This window comes from Martes martes (genome assembly GCF_963455335.1).
Source record: "Martes martes genome assembly, chromosome: 2".
In the NCBI taxonomy this organism is placed as follows: domain Eukaryota; kingdom Metazoa; phylum Chordata; class Mammalia; order Carnivora; family Mustelidae; genus Martes; species Martes martes.
This window is the reverse complement of record NC_137889.1, coordinates 19,224,112-19,244,434: the sequence shown is the minus strand read 5'-3', so window position 1 is coordinate 19,244,434 and position 20,323 is coordinate 19,224,112. Positions and strand designations below refer to the sequence as shown.

The following is a 20,323-nucleotide window of genomic DNA, read 5'->3' as shown; positions in this document are numbered from 1 at the left end:
AAACACATGCTATCAACAGACCGCAGAGCTGGAGGCAGAGCAGAGGGAGTCCTACCCGTTGCTGACTCCAGTTCAAAATATTTTGCATGCCTGGAATTTTCACAGATCTCAAGAGGTTTCCTCTGTGAGCCATTAAAGAACAGCCTTAGGTCCAGCAGTTTCTACAAAATAACTCTTATTTAGCCTGAAACACCCAGGCAGGCTTTTTCCTGTTAAAATCCTGAGGTACATCTTTGTAATGTAAAAAAATAATAAAATCATCATCCAATCAAATAATAACACATAATAAAATAAAGATACAAAGGGGGAATTGACACCAGTGGCATATTATGAGCCGCGTCCTGGGCCTCCGGCCCGGGCACGCATCCTGCTCCCTGCTGTCCGCCGGTCCCAGTGATGAATGCCTCCATTCTGTCCTTGCAGAGTGAGGACTCGGACGAGGACGAGCCTTGTGCAATAAGCGGCAAATGGACTTTCCAGAGGGACAGCAAGAGGTGGTCCCGGCTGGAAGAGTTTGATGTCTTTTCTTCAAAGCAGGACCCGGCCCCTGGGACCCCCGATGACACCCCCCTGAAGAGCGCGGCGAGCCATGAAAGCATGCTGACGGACCTCAGCGAGCGCCAGGAGGTGGCTTCGGTCCTCAGCCTCAGCAGCACAGGCAGCCTCCCCGTGCATGCGCCCCGCGCTGGGGACACAGCAACACCCCGCACGAACTCAGTCATCAGTGTCTGTTCCTCCGGCCACTTAGTGGGCCACGACGACTCCTTCTGCAGCCTGCCCTCTCCCAAGGAGCTGTCCAGCTTCAGCTTTGGCATGAAGGGCCACGAAAAGAACGCCAAGTCCAAGACGCGCAGCCTGCTGAAACGCATGGAGAGCCTGAAGCTCAAGGGCTCGCACCACGGCAAGCCCAAGGCGCCTTCCAAGCTGGGGCTGATCATCAGCGGGCCCATTCTGCAGGAGGGGATGGACGAGGAGAAGCTGAAGCAGCTGAACTGCGTGGAGATCTCTGCGCTCAATGGCAACCACATCAACGTGCCCGCGGTGCGCAAGCGGAGCGTGTCCAACTCCACGCAGACCAGTAGCAGCAGCAGCCAGTCGGAGACCAGCAGCGCCGTGAGCACGCCCAGCCCGGTCACTAGGACCCGGAGCCTCAGCGCCTGCAGCAAGCGGGTGGGCATGTACTTAGAGGGCTTTGATCCGTTCAATCAGTCCACATTCAACAACATTATGGAACAGAACTTTAGGAACCGCGAGAGCTACCCGGAGGACACAGTGTTCTACATTCCGGAAGATCATAAGCCTGGCACTTTCCCCAAAGCCCTCTCCAATGGCAGTTTCTCTGCCTTGGGGAATAACAGCTCCGTGAACTGGAGGACCGGAAGCTTCCACGGCCCCGGCCACATCAGCCTGAGGAGGGAGAACAGCGACAGCCCCAAGGAGCTCAAGAGACGTAATTCCTCCAGCTCCATGAGCAGCCGCCTGAGTATCTATGACAACGTGCCGGGCTCCATCCTCTATTCTAGTTCGGGGGACCTGGCCGACCTGGAGAACGAGGACATCTTCCCGGAGCTGGATGACATCCTCTACCACGTGAAGGGCATGCAGAGGATAGTCAATCAGTGGTCGGAGAAGTTTTCAGATGAGGGAGACTCGGACTCAGCTCTGGACTCGGTCTCTCCGTGCCCCTCCTCTCCTAAGCAGATACACCTGGATGTGGACCACGACCGAGCCACGCCCAGTGACCTGGACAGTACAGGCAACTCACTGAATGAACCCGAAGAGCCCTCGGACATCCCGGAAAGGAGGGATTCTGGGGTTGGGGCCTCCCTGACCAGGTCCAATAGGTAAGACCTTTGCTTCCCTCTGGAGGTTGGGGGAGGGGGGTGGGGAGGGACTGCTTCCGCCCTTGTGTGGGGGAAATGGGGTCAGGTGTGGCATTCGTAGCCCTGTGGATTCCCAAGAAAAGTGATAGACCAGGAGATCTGAACATCTAAAACGCATAGAGACTGTTTAGCGGGTACAGCGTTTCAGTCAGGAAGGAGGATGTAAGTCCTGGGGGTGACTGCTGGTGACACTTACACAACAGTGTGAAGGTGTCCAAGGCCTCTGAACTGTACACTTGGCAGTGGTGTATTTTACCCCAGTGGGGGAGGGGAAAGAATGGGATGGAAGTTGAGTCCTCTCTGTTCCTAGGACAAGACACCAGCGAGCAGCCACTGCCAATTTGGCATCTACCTGTTGACGAGCCCTTGTACTCACTCCCTCCCCCACTCTCCTCCTGCAGGCACAGGCTCAGATGGCACAGCTTCCAGAGCTCCCATCGGCCGAGCTTAAACTCCGTGTCTCTGCAGATTAACTGCCAGTCGGTGGCCCAGATGAACCTGCTGCAGAAATACTCGCTCCTAAAGTTAACCGCCCTGCTGGAGAAATACACACCTTCTAATAAGCATGGCTTTAGCTGGTAAGGGTTAACTGTGCTCAGTCAACTACTGGAGGGGTTTGGGGTCAGTTCCTTGAAGCTGTCCCAACTCCGAGTATGTAACAGTTCTATCCTTTATGGATACCTTTAGACGGTCACCCGAATTTAATGTCTGCATTCTTGAGGCCCTATTTGATAACTGCTCAAGCCGGTTGCACTTTAGGGAAAAAGCGGTGGGATTGCTTGAGTGAGCTTCAGCTCTCTGATTGACAAATCGCTGGTTGTTGGGGTGACTCTCTCACACTGTGGAGCTGCCTTCTTCCCAGGCTTAGGCAGAACCCACCAGGGTGCCTGGGTGGCTCAGTAGAGTAAGCGTCCGACTCTTGATTTTGGCTCAGGTCATGATCTCAGGATCGTGAGATCCAACCCCTCATTGGGCTCCGCGATCAGCAGGGAGTCTGCTTAAGGATTCTCTCTCCCTCTCCCCCTCCCCCCTTTCTAAAATAAATAAATCTTAAGAAAAAAAAAGAAATAACCCACCATAGGTAAATATATGTACAGTATCAGATCATACTTCTGGAAAGAAGGAAAGAAAAATTTTGTTCATATCGTAGGATATTGAGACCAACTTTGAAACATTCGACATTTACAGCATCTGGCCTTATAACCCTCTTCGTGTATGTTTTTAGAAATCATTTTTGATGTAAATATTTGAAGCATCGCTCAAAAAAATCTACCTGTGCTAAAAAATTCAGGTTATGTTTTTTCTAACAGAGACTCTTAAACAACGAATAATAAACACAAGGGATCCGCTGCTCTGAGATAGTGTAGACTAAAGTATACGTGAAGGTAAAATTCATCAGATGAACATCAGGTGTTCGTCATACTTGCAAGAATACGGCCCTTGGGGGCACCTGGGTGGCTCAGTGGGTTAAAGCCTCTGTTTCAGCTCAGGTCCTGGGATCCCAGGGTCCTGGGATCTAGCCCCGCATCGGGCTCTCTGCTCGACAGGGAGCCTGCTTCCTTCTCTCTCTCTCTCTCTCTCTCTCTCTCTCTGCCTACTTGTGATCTCTGTCAAATAAATAAATACAATCTTTAAAAAAAAAAAAAAGGAAAAAGAATATGGCCCTTGGCATATACAGCACAGCTGGAGACCACTAGGCCGCGTGGGTCATGCATGGGACCTGATACGTGCATACCTTAAGTTCTCTGCTGTCAGTGCGAAGCAGACACCTCCCCCCAGATTGACATCCAAGTGCATCTCAGTGTCTGCAAGGTATCCTTCAGCCTTTTCACTCATCTGAGTGTTTATCGTCCCAGTTGCACAATCTGCTTTTTATAAAAACAGAAGCAGCCCGTTTCTCTTAGTAGCGGCCAGAGGTACCCAGGAGAGTCAGCAGTGTTCTCTCTCTCCTCAGGACTCGTAGTGAGTTTGACTTCAGCATCAAAGCATCTCCCGTTCAAAGGCTGTTATTATGTGAGCCTCGCTAAATACAGAAGTTGTTTGTTCTGAATGACAGAAATAAGTATTGACCGGTTTATCCCCACATGCTTCGGATTCTCGGTGGAGATCGTAATGTGTTCTTTGCACATTCCGCCACCAGGCTTTTCTCCCCCGACAAAGCGAGTATTATACACACTTAGAGCTGTGATACCATATACTTAACTGTATGGAAATACAAATTTGGCTCTGCGCTTTAGTCTTACCTTTCATAGGGCTCTAAACGGTAATGTGTCATGGCTGCAGGGAAGCCCTCAGCAGGCAAAGCAGCCTGTCTTCTGCAGTGTTCCTCTGTGCTCAGAGCCTGGCTTTCCCTGCTGGCTGTTTAAAAATACATATTTTACATTCCCGCTTCTGAGTTGCCCACCCCCTTCCCACCAAACCCTCAAGAATCTGAAAGTCCGTAATACTTTTCGGGTTCTGGTCAGTTTTTCCAGTGAGTCAAAACCAAATGTAAAAGCCTCGCATTGTGGGATCCGTGGAAGAGGGAGAAATTCTACGCAAAGTTTTTTTCCTGTTCGGCCTTGCCCTTTCTTGTCCCATTTAGAGAGGTCACTTGTAGAGCTGAAATTTCTGCTTGACAGCATTAAATGCATGACATCGGTTTCCTGCTGCTCCATTTACTGCTGGGGCTGGACCTGGTTTTAGGACTCCGGGGAGCCTGGCGGAGGCTCACAAAACCTTCATTGTTCTTTTCCATCTTCCTTTAGAAACCTAAAGATGTTATACTCTCCGGGGTCATCAGCAGGAGGATTTATTTTGACTTCGGGTCATTAGCTTGGCCCCCACTGTTGAGCTGTGGAGTTGGTTTTCATTATGTTGGACCAACACCACGCATCTGCTATTTCCTCATCCAGCATTACATGATCCTTTTATACCTTAAATGCTTTGAAACTCATCAAAAACATAGAAATGATTCTTATCCATTTATAGGACGGACAGGAGCATGTTTTTCAAATTGTCATGAAGTGCCTTGTTAGGGTCCTGAATGTTTTCTGTTTCTCGTCCTTCCTGTGCTGCCATTTTGTAAGGAAGCCCATCGGCTCCCTTAAGAATATAGATCCAGTTCTCAGAGGTTATAGTGGAAAGAGAATCCCCAGCAGAGAAAATGTTCCTGGGTCTCATAGCCCCCAGCTCTCAGAAGATCCAGAATAGCCCTGTCCCACGGAACTGTCTGGGATAGTGGAAATGTTCTATATTCGCTCCTCTGGTAGCTACTGGCCACAGATGGCTCGTGAGCGCTTGAACTGTGGCCAGTACAACTGAGGAAGTAAATTTGTAATTTTATTTAAATAGCCACCTTATTAGCACAGATCTAAAGCCCAGAGGGTTTCCCTGCAAAGATGGATAAAGGCGTATAAACAAATAAACCTCTCTCCCCACCCCCACAACTGGTCTTTAAATAGGGCGGTGCCCAAGTTCATGAAGAGGATCAAGGTTCCAGACTACAAGGACCGGAACGTGTTCGGGGTCCCTCTGACGGTCAATGTGCAGCGCACGGGACAGCCCCTGCCCCAGAGCATCCAGCAGGCCATGCGCTACCTCCGCAACCACTGCTTGGAGCAGGTGAGGACCGCTCTGCGCGGGGCCCGTGGGACTGGTGAGCCTCGGACTCAGGCTTCCTTTCTGTAATTCTGCTGTGGAAATGCTGCTTCTATGCTGACGTGTCATGTTTTTCTTCCTACAGGTTGGGCTCTTCAGAAAATCTGGTGTCAAATCCCGGATTCAGGCTCTGCGTCAGATGAATGAAAGTGCCATAGACTGTGTCAGCTATGAGGGCCAATCCGCTTATGATGTGGCAGACATGCTGAAGCAGTATTTTCGAGACCTTCCTGAGCCATTAATGACGAACAAACTCTCAGAAACCTTTCTGCAGATCTATCAGTGTAAGTGTTCTTTGATCTCCACGTTGTCAGCCTTGGGGAAAAGTGGGACCAGCTGAAACCTGTGGCTTCCTTTCATGCCGTTCTTTGGGACCCGCACGATGACCTCTTCGATATTTGTGTCACCGGTTTCTTCCTTTTCTCCTTGTTTGTGGAACAGGTTTCTGTATACCTGTTGAATAATGAAAAAACAAATTTCCCTTATCGTTCTCTAATTACTGGTGCAATTACACATTCTTACATTCTTTTGGGGGGATTGGGGCAGAGGGAGAGAGAAAGACTGATTCTTCAGGAGGCTCCATGCCAAGTGCAGAGCCCAATGTCAGGCTCGATCTCATGACCCTGAGATCATGACTTGAGCCAAAATCAAGAGTCACACTCTTAACCCACTGAGCCTCCCAGGTGCTCCCACTTTCATTTGCTTCTAGAACAGTGTCATCCAAGATGCTTAGAAGAGCAGGTACCAAGATATTTCTGTTGATTCACACCTCTCTAGCAGGGCCTGTTGTGTTTAAAACTTCACAGGTGTCTGTGTGTTTTATCTTGCTGTAAAATGAATAAATAATCTTTTTCTGTTATTCATCTCCGCTTCTGCCAGAAATACTTGGGAAAACAATACCCATGCCCTTCTCACTTTTAAGTAAAGCTTAAAGCAAACAGTTGTCTAAATTAATGATCAAGATCAGGATTATAGCATTTACAGCCCCGTGTTTTTCTTGGCTCAGTGTGGTGTTACAGCGATGTAATAGAAAAGCAGCTTCTCTCTTCGTGCTCAAATTGTCTTTAAACCAGCGCATTGGACTTTATTTTATGAGAAATGGAGCTGATCTGGATTATTTCATTATTTGTTTCATCCTTTCAGATTTTATGAAAACACAGGTCACATTTTCCCCACCAAGGTATTTGTTATGTACTGTAACCATGGAGCTGTTTTAATCAGTTTGTACTATGGAGCTGGACTTGAGTGACTTGATTTTTCCACCACATGCCTCTTAAAAGACAGATTTGCCTAGTAAAGGAGACCTGAAGGTTGGGCCCAGTATGTTATTTTACTGGCTTGTTTCTCAAGCATATATTTTTATACTCGTTTCTCAGTATGCTTTCCAAAACTTAAAGAAATTACTAGAAAAATAGCTGTTGTTTCAGCTGAGTGTTTTAGCAACTTCCTTTCCGCATTTTACGAATGAGCAGATCAGTTATAATTCTGGAAAGTCCCCAGAGATACTGAGCATTTTGTGTCAAGGCTGAGAGAAAGTTTTTATTCCTTTGTACATATCTTAAATATGATTTTTCACTGAGACTAAACCAAAGTATAAATGTGTGTAATGTTTTCAGTAATCGAGAATGGTAAACTAGGGATTTCTTAAAAAAATACTTAGAAAAGGAGAACTAATTTCTGTAAACCCAAAGAACATATCTGGAGTTGAACTCCGGGGTGGATTTAGGGGAGGATATTGGCATTGTAGGTGTTGAAAAATTTTCAACTCCTCCACAGACAGGAAATACTTGAGGCTAGTGACGCTGGTGGCGGTCCCTAGTTTCTTCCATATTAACCTCAAGTACACTTTCTGCAAGTGCTTGTTCAGTACTGGGCGCGAGGTCTTTGGGGCTGATGTTTGCTTTGGGACGTTTCCTCGCAACGTGCGTGGGCAACGTGCGTGGACAGGCGCTGAGCTGACCGGGGAAATGCTGGTGTTGTACAGGTGTGCCCAAGGACCAGCGCCTCCAGGCCATCAAGGCCGCCATTATGCTCCTACCTGATGAGAACCGGGAGGTCCTACAGACGCTTCTTTATTTCTTGAGCGATGTCACAGCAGCTGTAAAAGAAAACCAGATGACTCCCACCAACCTGGCTGTGTGCCTAGCGCCCTCCCTTTTCCACCTCAACACTCTGAAGAGAGAGAATTCTTCTCCAAGGTACGGGTCCAACGAGATGCGCACACATATGCTCTGTTCTTCGGACCGGGGCGGCCTGCCTTTCCTTCTCAGTTGTCCCCCTGGGTTTGCTGGATTCACACCTGAGGCAAGCAAATAGGAGTTTGCCTCTTTCCTTCACAGCCCTCCTTTCTGGTCAGCCCTGGGGGTGTGAATTTCTAGACAATTTCATGGCAACCAGGTTTTGAGAATTAGATTTGGGTATGTGCTTTGCCCTGGCAAGTGTTTGCCCTGACCCTCCATGGCAACCTCTGTGACCTTGCCATCACACTCTCTGCCAGCCTAAAATCACGTGGATTTCCTGATCTCAAAACTGGACGGAAATAAGGTGCTTGCCACTGAGGCTTCTGCGGGCTGGAAGTTGTAAGGCAGTTAGCTGGGTCTCAAAGAACTAAGGAAGGATAACAGCCTCAAAGCCAGGACCTGGCCTAAGCCCATTGTGTGCAAAGCTTCTCTTTGGATGTATGTGAGCTGGGAGTGGCTGAAGAAGTCAGAGGATCTGGGAAGTATCAAAGGCTGTTATTTGCTCAGCACTTACTCTGACCCAAACACCGGACTACACCCTTGACATTCATTCTCTCATTTAATCCTTGTCACAAATCGAGGAGGTGAAGATCCTGGCAGGGAACTCGGGGAGGGTCAGTTTAATAAGTAACCTGCCCACATCTGACGGGGAAATGGCCGAGCCCATTGGAACTGTTTACTGCTGTGAAGGCGTCACTCACGTAAGGGCCTCACAGCGGAGTAGGTCAGAAAGGAGGCACTCACTGGACTAGACCGTGTACCTCCGACCCATCCCGCTTATCCTTTTCCTCAGCTCCATAGGTACTGGGTGGTTGCTCTTTCGCTACAGGCCGGAGGCCTAGTTGTGCTAGGTGACGTTAGTTTTGCTTCTGAAAGGCATACAGTACTTAAAATATCTTTTTATCTCATTCTCACGTGAGCTGAGGCATTCCATCTTCAATAGGATAGGGAACTAGAGATGAGCAGAAGAGAGATCAGCTAAGATTAAGACAACCTCTAGGAAACAATAGATGGTCTCCTCGCCTTCAGGAGGGGATTTTATTCAAACCGTAAAGAATAGTGACACTATTTACTACCACATATGCCTCGTCTCCATGCACCCCTTGAAGCTGCCTTTCTTTGTCCCCACCTTCCAAGCCACCCTATTTAAATAGGAACCTGTTTAATGTGATGGCTTAAAACAGCCTAGATCTCCCTGAAAACCGTCCTTTCATGTTTTTTTGTGCTTTGCTGATAAAACTGAGGAATTTTAGTGATCGAAGTAAAGCTCTCCTGAACCTCTTAGTAACACGTAGGCTCCAGCAAGATGGTTTTTTTTTCCCTCTCCTTTGGGTTTCCTAGAATAGCACATTAATTAAAAACACGTAAATATTTGAATCTTCACCTCCCTTGTGCCTTCTGTTTAGGGTAATGCAGAGAAAACAAAGTTTGGGCAAACCAGATCAGAAAGATTTGAATGAAAACCTCGCTGCCACTCAGGGTCTGGCCCATATGATTGCTGAGTGCAAGAAGCTTTTCCAGGTAAGAAGCTGGGCAGCTTTGTTATTTGTTGAGGGTGACGTAAATCATTAGGACCAAATCTTGGGCACCCAGCTTGTTTACATCTTACCAAAAGATCTTTCCGCAGCTGGAGATGATATATATAGCTCAAGAGTGTCTTTTTTTTTTTCCTTTTCTAAGAACATCTTTTCTATTTTATAATGTATAAGCTCATTAGAGTTAATGTGTTGAATGAAATTTGCCTATCTCCACACCCCTGACTTGGAAAGCAGAAGCAACCAGTGATCTGAAATAAATTCTGTATCTGAAAAGCCTCCTCCACGGAAAAACCACAGTATTCGGTATTCGTCATTTGTCATTTACCCTCCTGTTGTGACTTTCCAAAGCAGAAGAACACCCTACATGAGAATAGGCTTTTTAGATACCTCTATGAAGGTGATATGGCCTCACGATACCCTGGGAGGTGGGCAGGCCCAGCCCTCACCGTGCGGGAAACAGAGCAGTTGGAGGGCCCGCGCTGTCCGAGAACCTGGTGTGTTGCCCTCGCACCGCCCCTTCCACTGATGGTCATCGGGAACAAGTACAGGCACACTCACCTCCTTTTGGTCTCCCACATCCCCCACAGGTTCCTGAGGAGATGAGTCGATGTCGGAATTCCTACACGGAACAGGAGCTGAAGCCCCTCACTCTGGAAGCACTGGGACGCCTGCATCACGACGCACCGGCTGACTACCAGCACTTCCTCCAGGACTGTGTGGACAGCCTGTTTAAAGAGGTCAAGGAGAAGTTTAAAGGCTGGGTCAGCTACTCCACATCTGAGCAGGCCGAGCTGTCCTATAAGAAGGTAAGTCTTGGCCCTATTGTCAGCTTGTTGTGTTCCAGCAGTCAGGGTTCAGGTTCCACAGGTGAGACCTTGTAGACCTGGCCAGCCAGGTGATTAGGTTCCCCAGGTAAGAGTAGAAGCCCAGGTCAGCAAGGAATCATAGTTATCTCACACTTGCTGGAGGAACCAGACCATTTTCTGAAATCCTTTGGTTCCACAGAATCACAGTACAGTTCCCTGGGCTCGAGGTATTGGGCGAATCCCCTTGCACACTTCTCTATTCTCAGCCACTCTTCTCTTGGCCCTTTAATGAGTGCGGATTACTTGGGGGAGAAATTAACTTGTTAGGACGAAAAGCCCCCTGAGGGTAGGGACAGCTTGTATGGCTTAGCATGATAGGCCCATGATAGTATTTCTTGGTCCTGTCTCTACCACCTTGCAAAGAAATAAAAAGTAGAGAGCATCTAAATGGCCATTGGCCATGCAGCCGTTAGGATGCATTAGTTTTACTGCATTGACCCTAATATGAGTCCCAGGAAGAGAGATGTTAATAATTTTGACCAGAAAATTGGTGAAAGGCCAGGTTTTCTGGCCTGCTCCTGAATATACCTAGGGACACCAGCATATAGGTAATAATTAGTCTGCAAACACGTGACTGTAAATACAGCTGGCAGTATGCCTTCAAAGTGTAGGTGTGTATGAGTTGTCTTAGCACTGAAAAATACATCCTCTTCAGGTGAGCGAAGGACCTCCTCTAAGGCTCTGGCGGTCCACCATCGAAGTCCCCGCCATGCCTGAGGAAATCTTAAAGCGCCTACTCAAAGAGCAGCACCTCTGGGACGTAGACCTGTTGGATTCCAAAGTGATTGAAATCCTGGACAGCCAAACTGAAATTTACCAGTATGTCCAAAACAGTATGGCGCCCCATCCTGCCCGGGACTACGTTGTTTTGAGGTAAGAGCTTCCAAATGGATCACTGTAGAAGGGATGCGCCTGGTGTCACTGAATGTGATAAAATGGTAAAATTACGTGAAGTAGAAGGTATGTTTCTGTTGAACCCTTCCAGATACAGAAAATGTATCTATATATCTGCCAACAGTGTGTTCATCCCTGAAAATAGAATGCTTTTGGAATCGAACTCAGAAATAGAGGCGCATTCGGGGCACCTGGGTGGCTCAGTTGGTTAAGCATCCAAACTCTGGATTTCGGCTCAGGTTGGGATCTCCGGATCATGGGATCGATCCCCTCATCGGGCTCTGTGCTTAACACAGAGTCTGCTTGTCCTTCTCCCTCTGCTCTTCTCCATGCTCACGCTCTCTCAATCTCTCTCAAATAAGTAAATAAAATCTTTAAAAATGTTTAAAAATACAATAAATAGAGGCACAGTCAATTGACTATGCTCTTTGGTAGCAGATCCTTGCCCCTTCTAGGACAGATTTTCTCACTAGAAACAGCTAGTGACTGCATAAGCCAGGAAATAACAGTGAAGTCCCAAGGGAGCTGTGGTTAAAGCCAAACTGTATATAATCTGTAAACTCTCTGGAGACAGTATCGAACGAGGAATTCCAGAATCCTTGAGGAAATGGCACATCATTAGTCCACAGCTTTCCAACAGAGCAAGGATGTCCATGTGCTAGTACATTAGTGAAATGTAAAAATGGTTTTCAGTCCCGCTTTATCTTGGTTCTCCTTCAGAGAACTGGTGTGTGAATATAAACACGCTGTAGCGGCTCCGTATGGAGTTACTCTTTCGAGAGCCCTTGGAAAGGTTCAGAGGAAGCCACCTCTCCAGGACTGGGTCACACAGCACAGGAACTGCTCCCGCCTCTCAGCTGTCTCTTCTGACACCAGGGCCCATTTTCAGCTTGGCTTCTAGGACAGTCCATCTTATCCCCTCTGGTTTTATCTCTACAGAACGTGGAGGACCAATTTACCGAAGGGGGCATGTGCCCTTTTACTCACGTCCGTGGATCACGACCGGGCCCCTGTGGCAGGGGTGCGAGTCAATGTGCTTCTCTCCAGGTATCTGATCGAGCCCTGCGGGTCAGGGAAGTCCAAACTCACCTACATGTGCAGAGCTGATTTAAGGTAGGTTCTGGTTCTCTTTTTTGTGATATGGTGAGGGTCAGGAGGAAGATGAGACTTTTTGTCTGGTACAGAGAATGGCTTACGTGAACACATCATTGTATCTTATCTGCTCCCTAAAGAGCAGTTTTCATAAAGTAACCCCTTCCTCTTTCTTGGTCTCTGTGGGACTACTTTCTAATTTCGATCCCTTAGAGAAAATGGAAATAACACTTCTGCCATGCATTTAAAACCATAGGAACTGAGAGCTTGAGCTAGCAAGCAGATGATTCTCATTTTATTTTCAAAGGTATTTGAAAATCTGAATATATATGGATAAACCTATGTTTCAGTAGTTAATCGAATGAGTGCTCATACCAGAAAACTCAATGAAATTCCGCAATACAGCCAAAACATAAACCTCTCAAAACTTTACAAAGTGGTTAAATTCTCACTTACAGTCTTTACGTCTCGATACATTTTCAACCATCTGCGTGACCAGTTTTTGTTCTGTATGCTCGAGCTTTCCTTGAACAATGTCACTCAGCATCTGTACTCAGTAAGTTGTTCCTTGAGGAACTTCTGGTTCCAAAAGTGCAGTGGCCGTGCCAGGAGGTTACCTGGGACTACCAGGAGTAATCTTTGCTTACGTGGCTTCTGGATCAAGACTTGGACGTGTACTCAGAGCTCCGTCCGGCTTCTCTCCGTGCTTGCCAATGTGGGGAACCCATCTGCTTTTCCTTTCCATTGCAGGGGCCACATGCCAGAGTGGTACACAAAATCTTTTGGACATTTGTGTGCAGCTGAAGTCGTGAAGATCCGAGACTCTTTCAGCAATCAGAACACTGAAACCAAAGACACCAAATCTAGGTGATTACGGAAGCCAAGTGGCTGTGTCCACCGTCCGGACGTTGGTTTCTGGACGCCCTTTGCCGGTCCTTGGAAGACTGGGTTCTGAGTCTAGTCCTGAAAAACTAAGAAAACTCTTAAGTTGGCGTGTGGGGATCAACTGTAGCGATTTAAGACATTTTTAAAGCTGCTTCCTGTTTGTTGAAGGTCTAGATTATAGACCTTGACTGGAATATATAAGACTGTGCAAAAGAAAAAAAAAAGTATTCTTATTCAAATTGCTTCTGAGAAGCAAAACTATAAAGACGTTACGGAAAATAATGAAGATACTTCATTCTCTTGCGATACTGGTATCTGTGTCCCTATGTCGTCGTATTTGCAGCGTGTTGGGGGACTGGTGTATCCACTGGAGTAGATGGTCCTCTTCGAGCTGTTTCTCACTGAGATGAGCAAAGAAAGGTTTGCACAGAGGAGTGTGTGTATGTGTGTTTGTTGCTGGTTGAATGGCAGAGACGTAAACGTTGGATGCGGTGTCTGGTACACTGGGAGCCTCCGAGAAGGATTTTGATGCGTCAGGTTCAGTTTAACCTGGAATTTCTGACTGCCCGTGGACCCATCCAGAAAGGGGACCCAACACCCTTGTTCACTTACTTTTTTTTCTCCAAGTTCTTAAGCACATTCCTTTTTTTTTTTTTTAAACCAACCTCTTTCCTTAAAAGTTATTGTAGTCAGTTGATTCCCGTGTCCCTTCTCAAACACAGTTGTCTTTAGACCTGATTGCAAATAGTGATAGAGTTTTTAACCAGTATAAATTAGTTCAGGGATACCCCCTCCCCCCAACCACCACACTTACTAGCTCCAAAGCAGTTTCATTTGGGGTTTTTATGTTTGTTTTATAAGTCAAGATAAAACAACTCAACACTCTTAACATCTACTCCCGAATCAAGCCTCAGAACGTTTTACCTGTTGGAATGCTTTGCGTTTTCATGTTTATAACCAAAACTCTTGAGGACACACCAAAAACATAGGAAATTATGTGTATCCCAAGGAAATCCCTGTAAATTTAACCCACGGCATTAAAATTTAACAGGTGCTGATTGTTGTTATTCACGGCATTTCTGAAAGCTACGCATGCTTAGTTGTTGGATTTGTCCTTTTCAGCAGTTTTTCTGGTTTTGCAACTTTTTTTTTTGCTTTATTTTCCCTACATTTCTTTTTCTTTTTCCTTTATAACGATGCCCTTGGACTATATTTTAGTGGTAAAGGAAAATAGTTATCATAGGGAAAAAAACCAAAAAGCACCAGCACAGTTTCTTGGAAGGGTAGGTGGTCTTTGTCCAGGTTGCACTGTAACCATACAGACTGACTCATGGGACAGTATTAGTGAATTTTGTATGGATCAAAAGTGCATAACGTATGAATGAGAGTTGTAAGAAGGATTTTTATTTTGTTATAATCTAGTTACCGTTGTCAGTGTTATTTCAAAGGTTCTTTGAAGAATTTGTGGGGGAAGGGAAGATAAGAGTTTTAAAATTTGAGTATTTTGGATATCAGTGTTCCTCATGAAGATATACTTGTATATTCAATTTTAATAGCTTTCAGATTTGTAAGATTGTATGTTGTATATACCATTCTATTAAGATAAACATGTATACATGTCCACTGTGCTTTCAAACATAGATAAAGCATGTTAAAAAATTATTATTTAAAATATACTTGTATTTATACCTCAGATATTCTTTTGGGTTTTGTACCTCAAGGCTTTTGTTTTTTTCCTAATGTAAATACACTTTACGTGAATACAATCTAAGTGAAAAAAAAAGAGGTTTATAACTTGCTCTATATCTGTACAGAATATAATCCGTAAGTGCACTATTAAATGTTTAAAGTAAGGGAAAGGTCTGGCCTGCTTTCCTGTGTATTGCATCTCACGCCTACTCTTAAAACCACAGATTGCAACGCATATCGTTATAGCAGCAACTAAAATGAAAACCAAAGATTTGCTGAAGGAAAAATTGGACTGCAAATCATTCCAAGGCCAAACTGCCACTGAGCCACTCACTAACAAACAGGAAACCCTGGTGAAGGTTCAGGAAGCGTGGAGATTCTCTCCTAACAAAGGTCGTTAGGAAACGATGCTGAGAAAGTTACAAGAATAAGGAGCCAGCGAGAGAAGGATGCTCAGAAGCGACGCCAAGGTCACCATTTAAGTCCACAAAAGGTCTCTTTCCCACTGTTCAGCTTTCCTGTGGAAAGGATTCCTTACAGTTTGACAACAGGAGAACTCCAAGGATGTGAATGTTCCAGGAACTCTGTAAGTCACCTCGAGTGCTATCGCCACGACTTACTAATTGTGACTAATCACCTAGATTGTAAGCTCTTTGAGGGCAGGGCTCTTCTACACGTCTTTATAATCCCCTACAGCGGCTTTCAGTGTTTTGTACTTGTAGGCACCTAATAAATTTATTATTTGCTAAATGGAACTCATTGAATCAGCTTCTGTTATTTGAGAAAGGGGAGAACCTGTCAGTCAGAGCCCGCACTTCGGCGCATCACTGCCCATTTTGCGATTGCAGAGAGTGGACCTGGTTAAACCCAAGGAAATCTGAATGTTTAAGCTGGAGAAGACGCGCTGTCCATGCCGATTCTAAATGAGTTCTTTGTGATGGAGTTTTAATCATAATGTTGTTTCTCAGAAATTGATACCATTTCAGAAGAGGTTTTATTCTGACACTCAGTCTGGACATAGTAGAGGGGAAAAAACCAAACTCCGCAATAATTTTTAAAAGACACACAGAGACCAAAGGTTTGTTTTGGGATTTTGTTGTTGTTGTTGTTTTGTCTTCTCTACTTCCAGACCTGGTTTCCTCAGAGCTAAATAAGATAAGGCACAGGGCCCTTGGGTGACTCAGTTGGTTGAGAGTTTGCCTTCGGCTCAGGTCATGATCCTGGGGTCCTAAGGCTCGAGCCCCACGTCCAACACTCTGCTCAGCAAGAAGCCGGTTTCTCCCTCTGCCTGCCACTCTCCCTGCTTGTGTGCTCTCCGTCAAACAAATAAGTAAAATCTTAAAAGAAAAAAAAGAAATTCAAACCTATGTCTGAAGCCTGAAATACCTACAACCTTAGTTGTCAGACAGGCTGCCGAAGGTTACCGGGAGGAAGGAGATGGCCTTACTGACACCACTGTACGTCCAGTTGGCTTTGTTAGGCTACCCATTTTCTTTGTCTGCTCCTTGAGTCAGTTATTCGATGCCTACTGTTTACCTCACACTGCGCTCAGTACTGAAGACACGGCAAAATGTCTTCACCCTCCCAAAACAGAACTAAATGCTCACAGACACTAAGGGAAATGATCCACTGTGTACTGGCTGTGAGGACAGGTTCCTGTGGGGTGGGGTGGGGGTGTTACAATCAGAATGGAACAAAACTCAAGGCAGTTATTAAACTGGAAACATCTTGCTCACCAAAGTATAGATAGAATAATTGGAAACTACAAACAAAATCAGATGGTTCTTTAAGAGATTTTTTTTCTTTCAGAGCTGTTGAAGACTAGTGAGATTTTTGAAAAGTAAAATCTAAAGAAAAATTAAGATGATCCTAATCAGTGCTTTCTAAAATCACGAGTTAGGTGTGTGTGGTGTGTGTGTGTACAGGGAGAGACAAAGGCTATAGATAGGTGTAGGATTTTACAACATCATTCATGGGTCCTTATTTCTGTCCACTTTTCACATTTAATTTAAGCTTCACATGTACCCCATGAAGCACAAGTATTATTCTAAAATAAGGACACACCTTAGAGAGGTAGTGACAATTAAGATACCCAGAACCAGGGGAAGGAGCCAAGACTCCAGCCCAGATCCACTGCTGCAACCATCTTTCATTTGCTGACCTTTCCCTAATCAGGAGGTAAATTTCTCATCGTAGCAACCAATCTGCATGGCCCCAGCATCAGAATTGAGAAGAACTCTAGGAAAATGAAGGTTCATAGCAAAATAATCACATTAATGCAGGTCTCAAATAATCCCTACAACTGAGATGCTGAAGGTGATATGAAGTAGGAAAAAAATACATATGAGGCAGTTTGGCTCCAAGTTAATGCTTGAAAGAATTTATAGTTCTGTTTGCAAGTTGAATATCTCATTTGAAACTTATAAAGACTCCATTTGGGCCTCACTGTGAAACAGGATAGGTTCTCCCCCGTCTGCAAACGGAGAACAATTAGATCCGTGCTCTGATTGCAACATGTCTAACCCCTCTGGTCTCACCTTGCTTCAGCTGTACAAGGGGAACATCTGCCTACAGGCTTCTCAACGTGCAGCCCAGGACCAGAACCCCGGTCCTGTGACTTTCTGCAGTATGTCATTGTGCCCTTCCCAACACACAATCTTACCATGAAGTACAACTGAGATCTTCATGAAGGTGCTTTGAAAAGCAAGGGTTTGTGAAAGGGAAAGGAGCTTTCATGAAAGCAAAGTGGGATTGGACCCAAATGCTTTACCTCACCTGCCTGTTGAAGCATACATTAATGATTATAAAGCAGAAATCCTCAACAATGAGATCATGGCATGCATGTCATCTTGGTGTTCCATCAGGATGAAATTTGCCTAAGGAATTTAAATTCCATTTGCCCAAGGAATGCAAATTACAAAAGACCTCAAAGAGCTTGTGGCAGGGGGAGCTCATGTAGGTCTGTGCAGTTGCAATGAATTTGGGCCCATTCTCCAGGGGATGATCAGTCCTTTGCAGGCAGGGAGTTTGCTAAATCATGTTGGCAGCTGTAGCCCAAAGTAATTACCCTTGCTGTGTATACACAGTTCCCATTAGAGCAGCGGTTTGCCTGTCTGGGCCCAAGGCTGTGTTGACACCTATAGTATAAACAGTTCTTTGCAGAGATTTTTCATTTCATTGGACTTAAAAAAATTAGTTCAGGTCTAGAAACATTGCTCCTCTTAGGGGATTTTCATTTCTTTCTCTCTCTTTCCTAGTAAGATACAAAGCATTTTGGAAAGCAAAAAGCCTTCCTCTCTTTAGGACTCAGAGAATGGCTCTCATCAACCATGGTGAGTGATTTGATCCTGTAAAAATAATCTAATTCCCAAGGAAACTTTCAGAAAGCTTTGTAGGTTACAGGTACCTTTCAAGTCCAAGTGTGTCTAGCTCAAGTCTGAATGGACTACCTAGTACTAAGCTTATAATGTGCTAGGTACTGGGATATGTGCATTACACACAGTTAATGTCACATTTAAATTTCACAGCAGTCCTTTGACGGAAGCCTTTTAGACTCATTTTATACATGAAGAAGCTCAAAGAAGTGGGAAGGCTTAAAGAAACAAAGTAGCGATATAATATTTGCAAAGGAACTCATTCTACAGCAGCCTGTACAACAGAACATTCTGCCCGGATGGATGGAAATTTTCCCTCTCTGGGCTAACCGGCCCTGTGTGGTTGTTGAGCACTGCAAATGGCTCATGTGACCCAGGAGCTGAATGCTTAGTTTCATTTAAATTTCGTATCAGTTTAGGGGCGCCTGGGTAGCTCAGTGGGTTAAAGCCTTTGCCTTCCGCTCAGGTCATGATCCCAGGGTCCTGGGATCAAGCCCCATATAGGGGCGCCTGGGTAGCTCAGTGGGTTAAAGCCTTTGCCTTCCGCTCAGGTCATGATCCCAGGGTCCTGGGATCAAGCCCCATATCAGGCTCTCTGCTCAGTGGGGAGCCTGCTTCCCTTCTTCTCTCTCTGCCTACTTGTGATCTCTGTCAAATAAATAAAATCTTTAAAAAAAAAAATTCGTATCAGTTTAAATTTAAATAACTACAGATAGCTAGTGGCTACTGTGTTAGTGCAAGTTTGATTTCAAAGATCAAAGAGTACTTCCAATTCCCATCTCTCTTTTCCACCTATAACAATCTTATTTTAAAAAGGAAGGAAGAGAAGGAGGGGAAGGAGAAGGGGGAGGGCAAGAGGAGAGGAGGGGAGGGGAGGGGAGAGGAGAGGAGAGAGAAGGAAGGAATACAGTTAATTATTTATTAAAATCTTCCTGGCCACATTTCAGCTCAGATAACTCACTCAAAATTCCATGGGACTCAAACTGCGTCTCTTCCAGCCCATGGCAGGCTTCTGAGTTTCTCAAGCTTGAGCTGATTGACCTCTTTCCTTTGCTGCTAGAGTATTTGTACATTTCCAAACCAAAGATAAAGATGTAGCTGATCTGAAAGGATGTTTACTAATTCAGATTATTCTGCTCTGCCGGCTGCGAGCAAAGGCATCCTCACTGATGTTGCTGTTGGGACTAAACAACGGTTGTCCCTTCGTGGTCTGAGCCTGTCCCCTCAGTTTCCTCGAATCCGGTGTCCAGGCTTCCTTTCATGTTGATGATACTGGCCACCTGGTGACAGCTGTCAGAGCCCATGGTATCCCCCAGTAATAGGGGTTCCTGATCCAGGTTTGATAACAGTGGGATGTCTGAGTGCAAAGGTCAGTCGTAACAACTCCAAGACAAGGATCTTCGCCAAACGTTCCTAGCATTTTGCCTCAAAGGGCTATTTCTTAACATGCTCTATCCTTCTCCAAAATTGTCAAAGATCTGTGATATTAAACAGTATAATTTCTTAAAATAATCTATTTTGTTTCTTATTTTCAGTAAAGATGTGTATTATGTATAACTGGTGATCAAAGCCAGAAGCCTCTTAGAAAGAAGTGGGAAATAACTTGGATGGTTTGTGATCTGAGCGTGTTCTCAGAGAAGAGCAGTTTACGATGGTTTTTTAGGCTAAAGACTGTGGTCCAAGGCCAGCCACCCCTCCCATGGAAGCTCAGTGAAGTTTCCTCACCCTGCTCAAGCAAGCACTTAGCACAGGAGATAGTTAATCAAGGAAATGGGGAATTTAATGTCATGCTCCAGAGAAACTAGTTTTCCTGACTTCTAGGGCTGGCTGATAGGATGTATTTTTTCCAATAACAAAGAGAAGCCGAGCCTTATTTTGAAGTTCACACAGTCTGTAAAGATTATTAAAGCAAAGGAAATCTGAACCCCTAGGATGCTGTGAAATGTTGCAACATCTCAAAGAGATAGAGAATATTTTATTCCAAGACCCAGAACACTGAAAATGGAATACGTTTTCCTGCCACTTGCTGCAAAGAGGAGAAGATGCTAAATTTCCAGAAGCAAAATGACTTGGCTGGGAAGGAAAACTGATGGTATAGCTGTTGGTTTCTTGGCTTGTTGGTTTGCTTTCAACCGACTTAATGCCTGACCTAAACACTCCTGAGTCAGACTGACCTCTGCCTCAGTGCCACCAGTGGGCATCTCCCGTTGGGCCTTCTACCCC

General features: G+C 45.4%; 1 protein-coding gene across 5 annotated transcripts in view; it reads left to right on the top strand.

The window, feature by feature from the left end:
- The window catches only part of LOC308338758 (rho GTPase-activating protein 7), a 414,690-nt gene extending 399,211 nt beyond the window's left edge, over positions 1–15,479 (top strand). For all 5 annotated transcript variants that reach the window (XM_080797021.1, XM_080797023.1, XM_080797024.1 and 2 more), the window contains 10 exons: positions 424–1,844; positions 2,285–2,461; positions 5,327–5,486; positions 5,608–5,806; positions 7,507–7,720; positions 9,169–9,283; positions 9,888–10,106; positions 10,822–11,039; positions 12,000–12,173; positions 12,903–15,479. In XM_080797021.1, the coding sequence (XP_080653147.1) occupies positions 424–1,844; positions 2,285–2,461; positions 5,327–5,486; positions 5,608–5,806; positions 7,507–7,720; positions 9,169–9,283; positions 9,888–10,106; positions 10,822–11,039; positions 12,000–12,173; positions 12,903–13,023 (3,018 nt within the window). In that variant the 3' untranslated portion in view covers positions 13,024–15,479. The remainder of the gene's footprint in view (positions 1–423; positions 1,845–2,284; positions 2,462–5,326; positions 5,487–5,607; positions 5,807–7,506; positions 7,721–9,168; positions 9,284–9,887; positions 10,107–10,821; positions 11,040–11,999; positions 12,174–12,902) is intronic.
- The last annotated feature ends 4,844 nt before the right edge of the window (positions 15,480–20,323 follow it).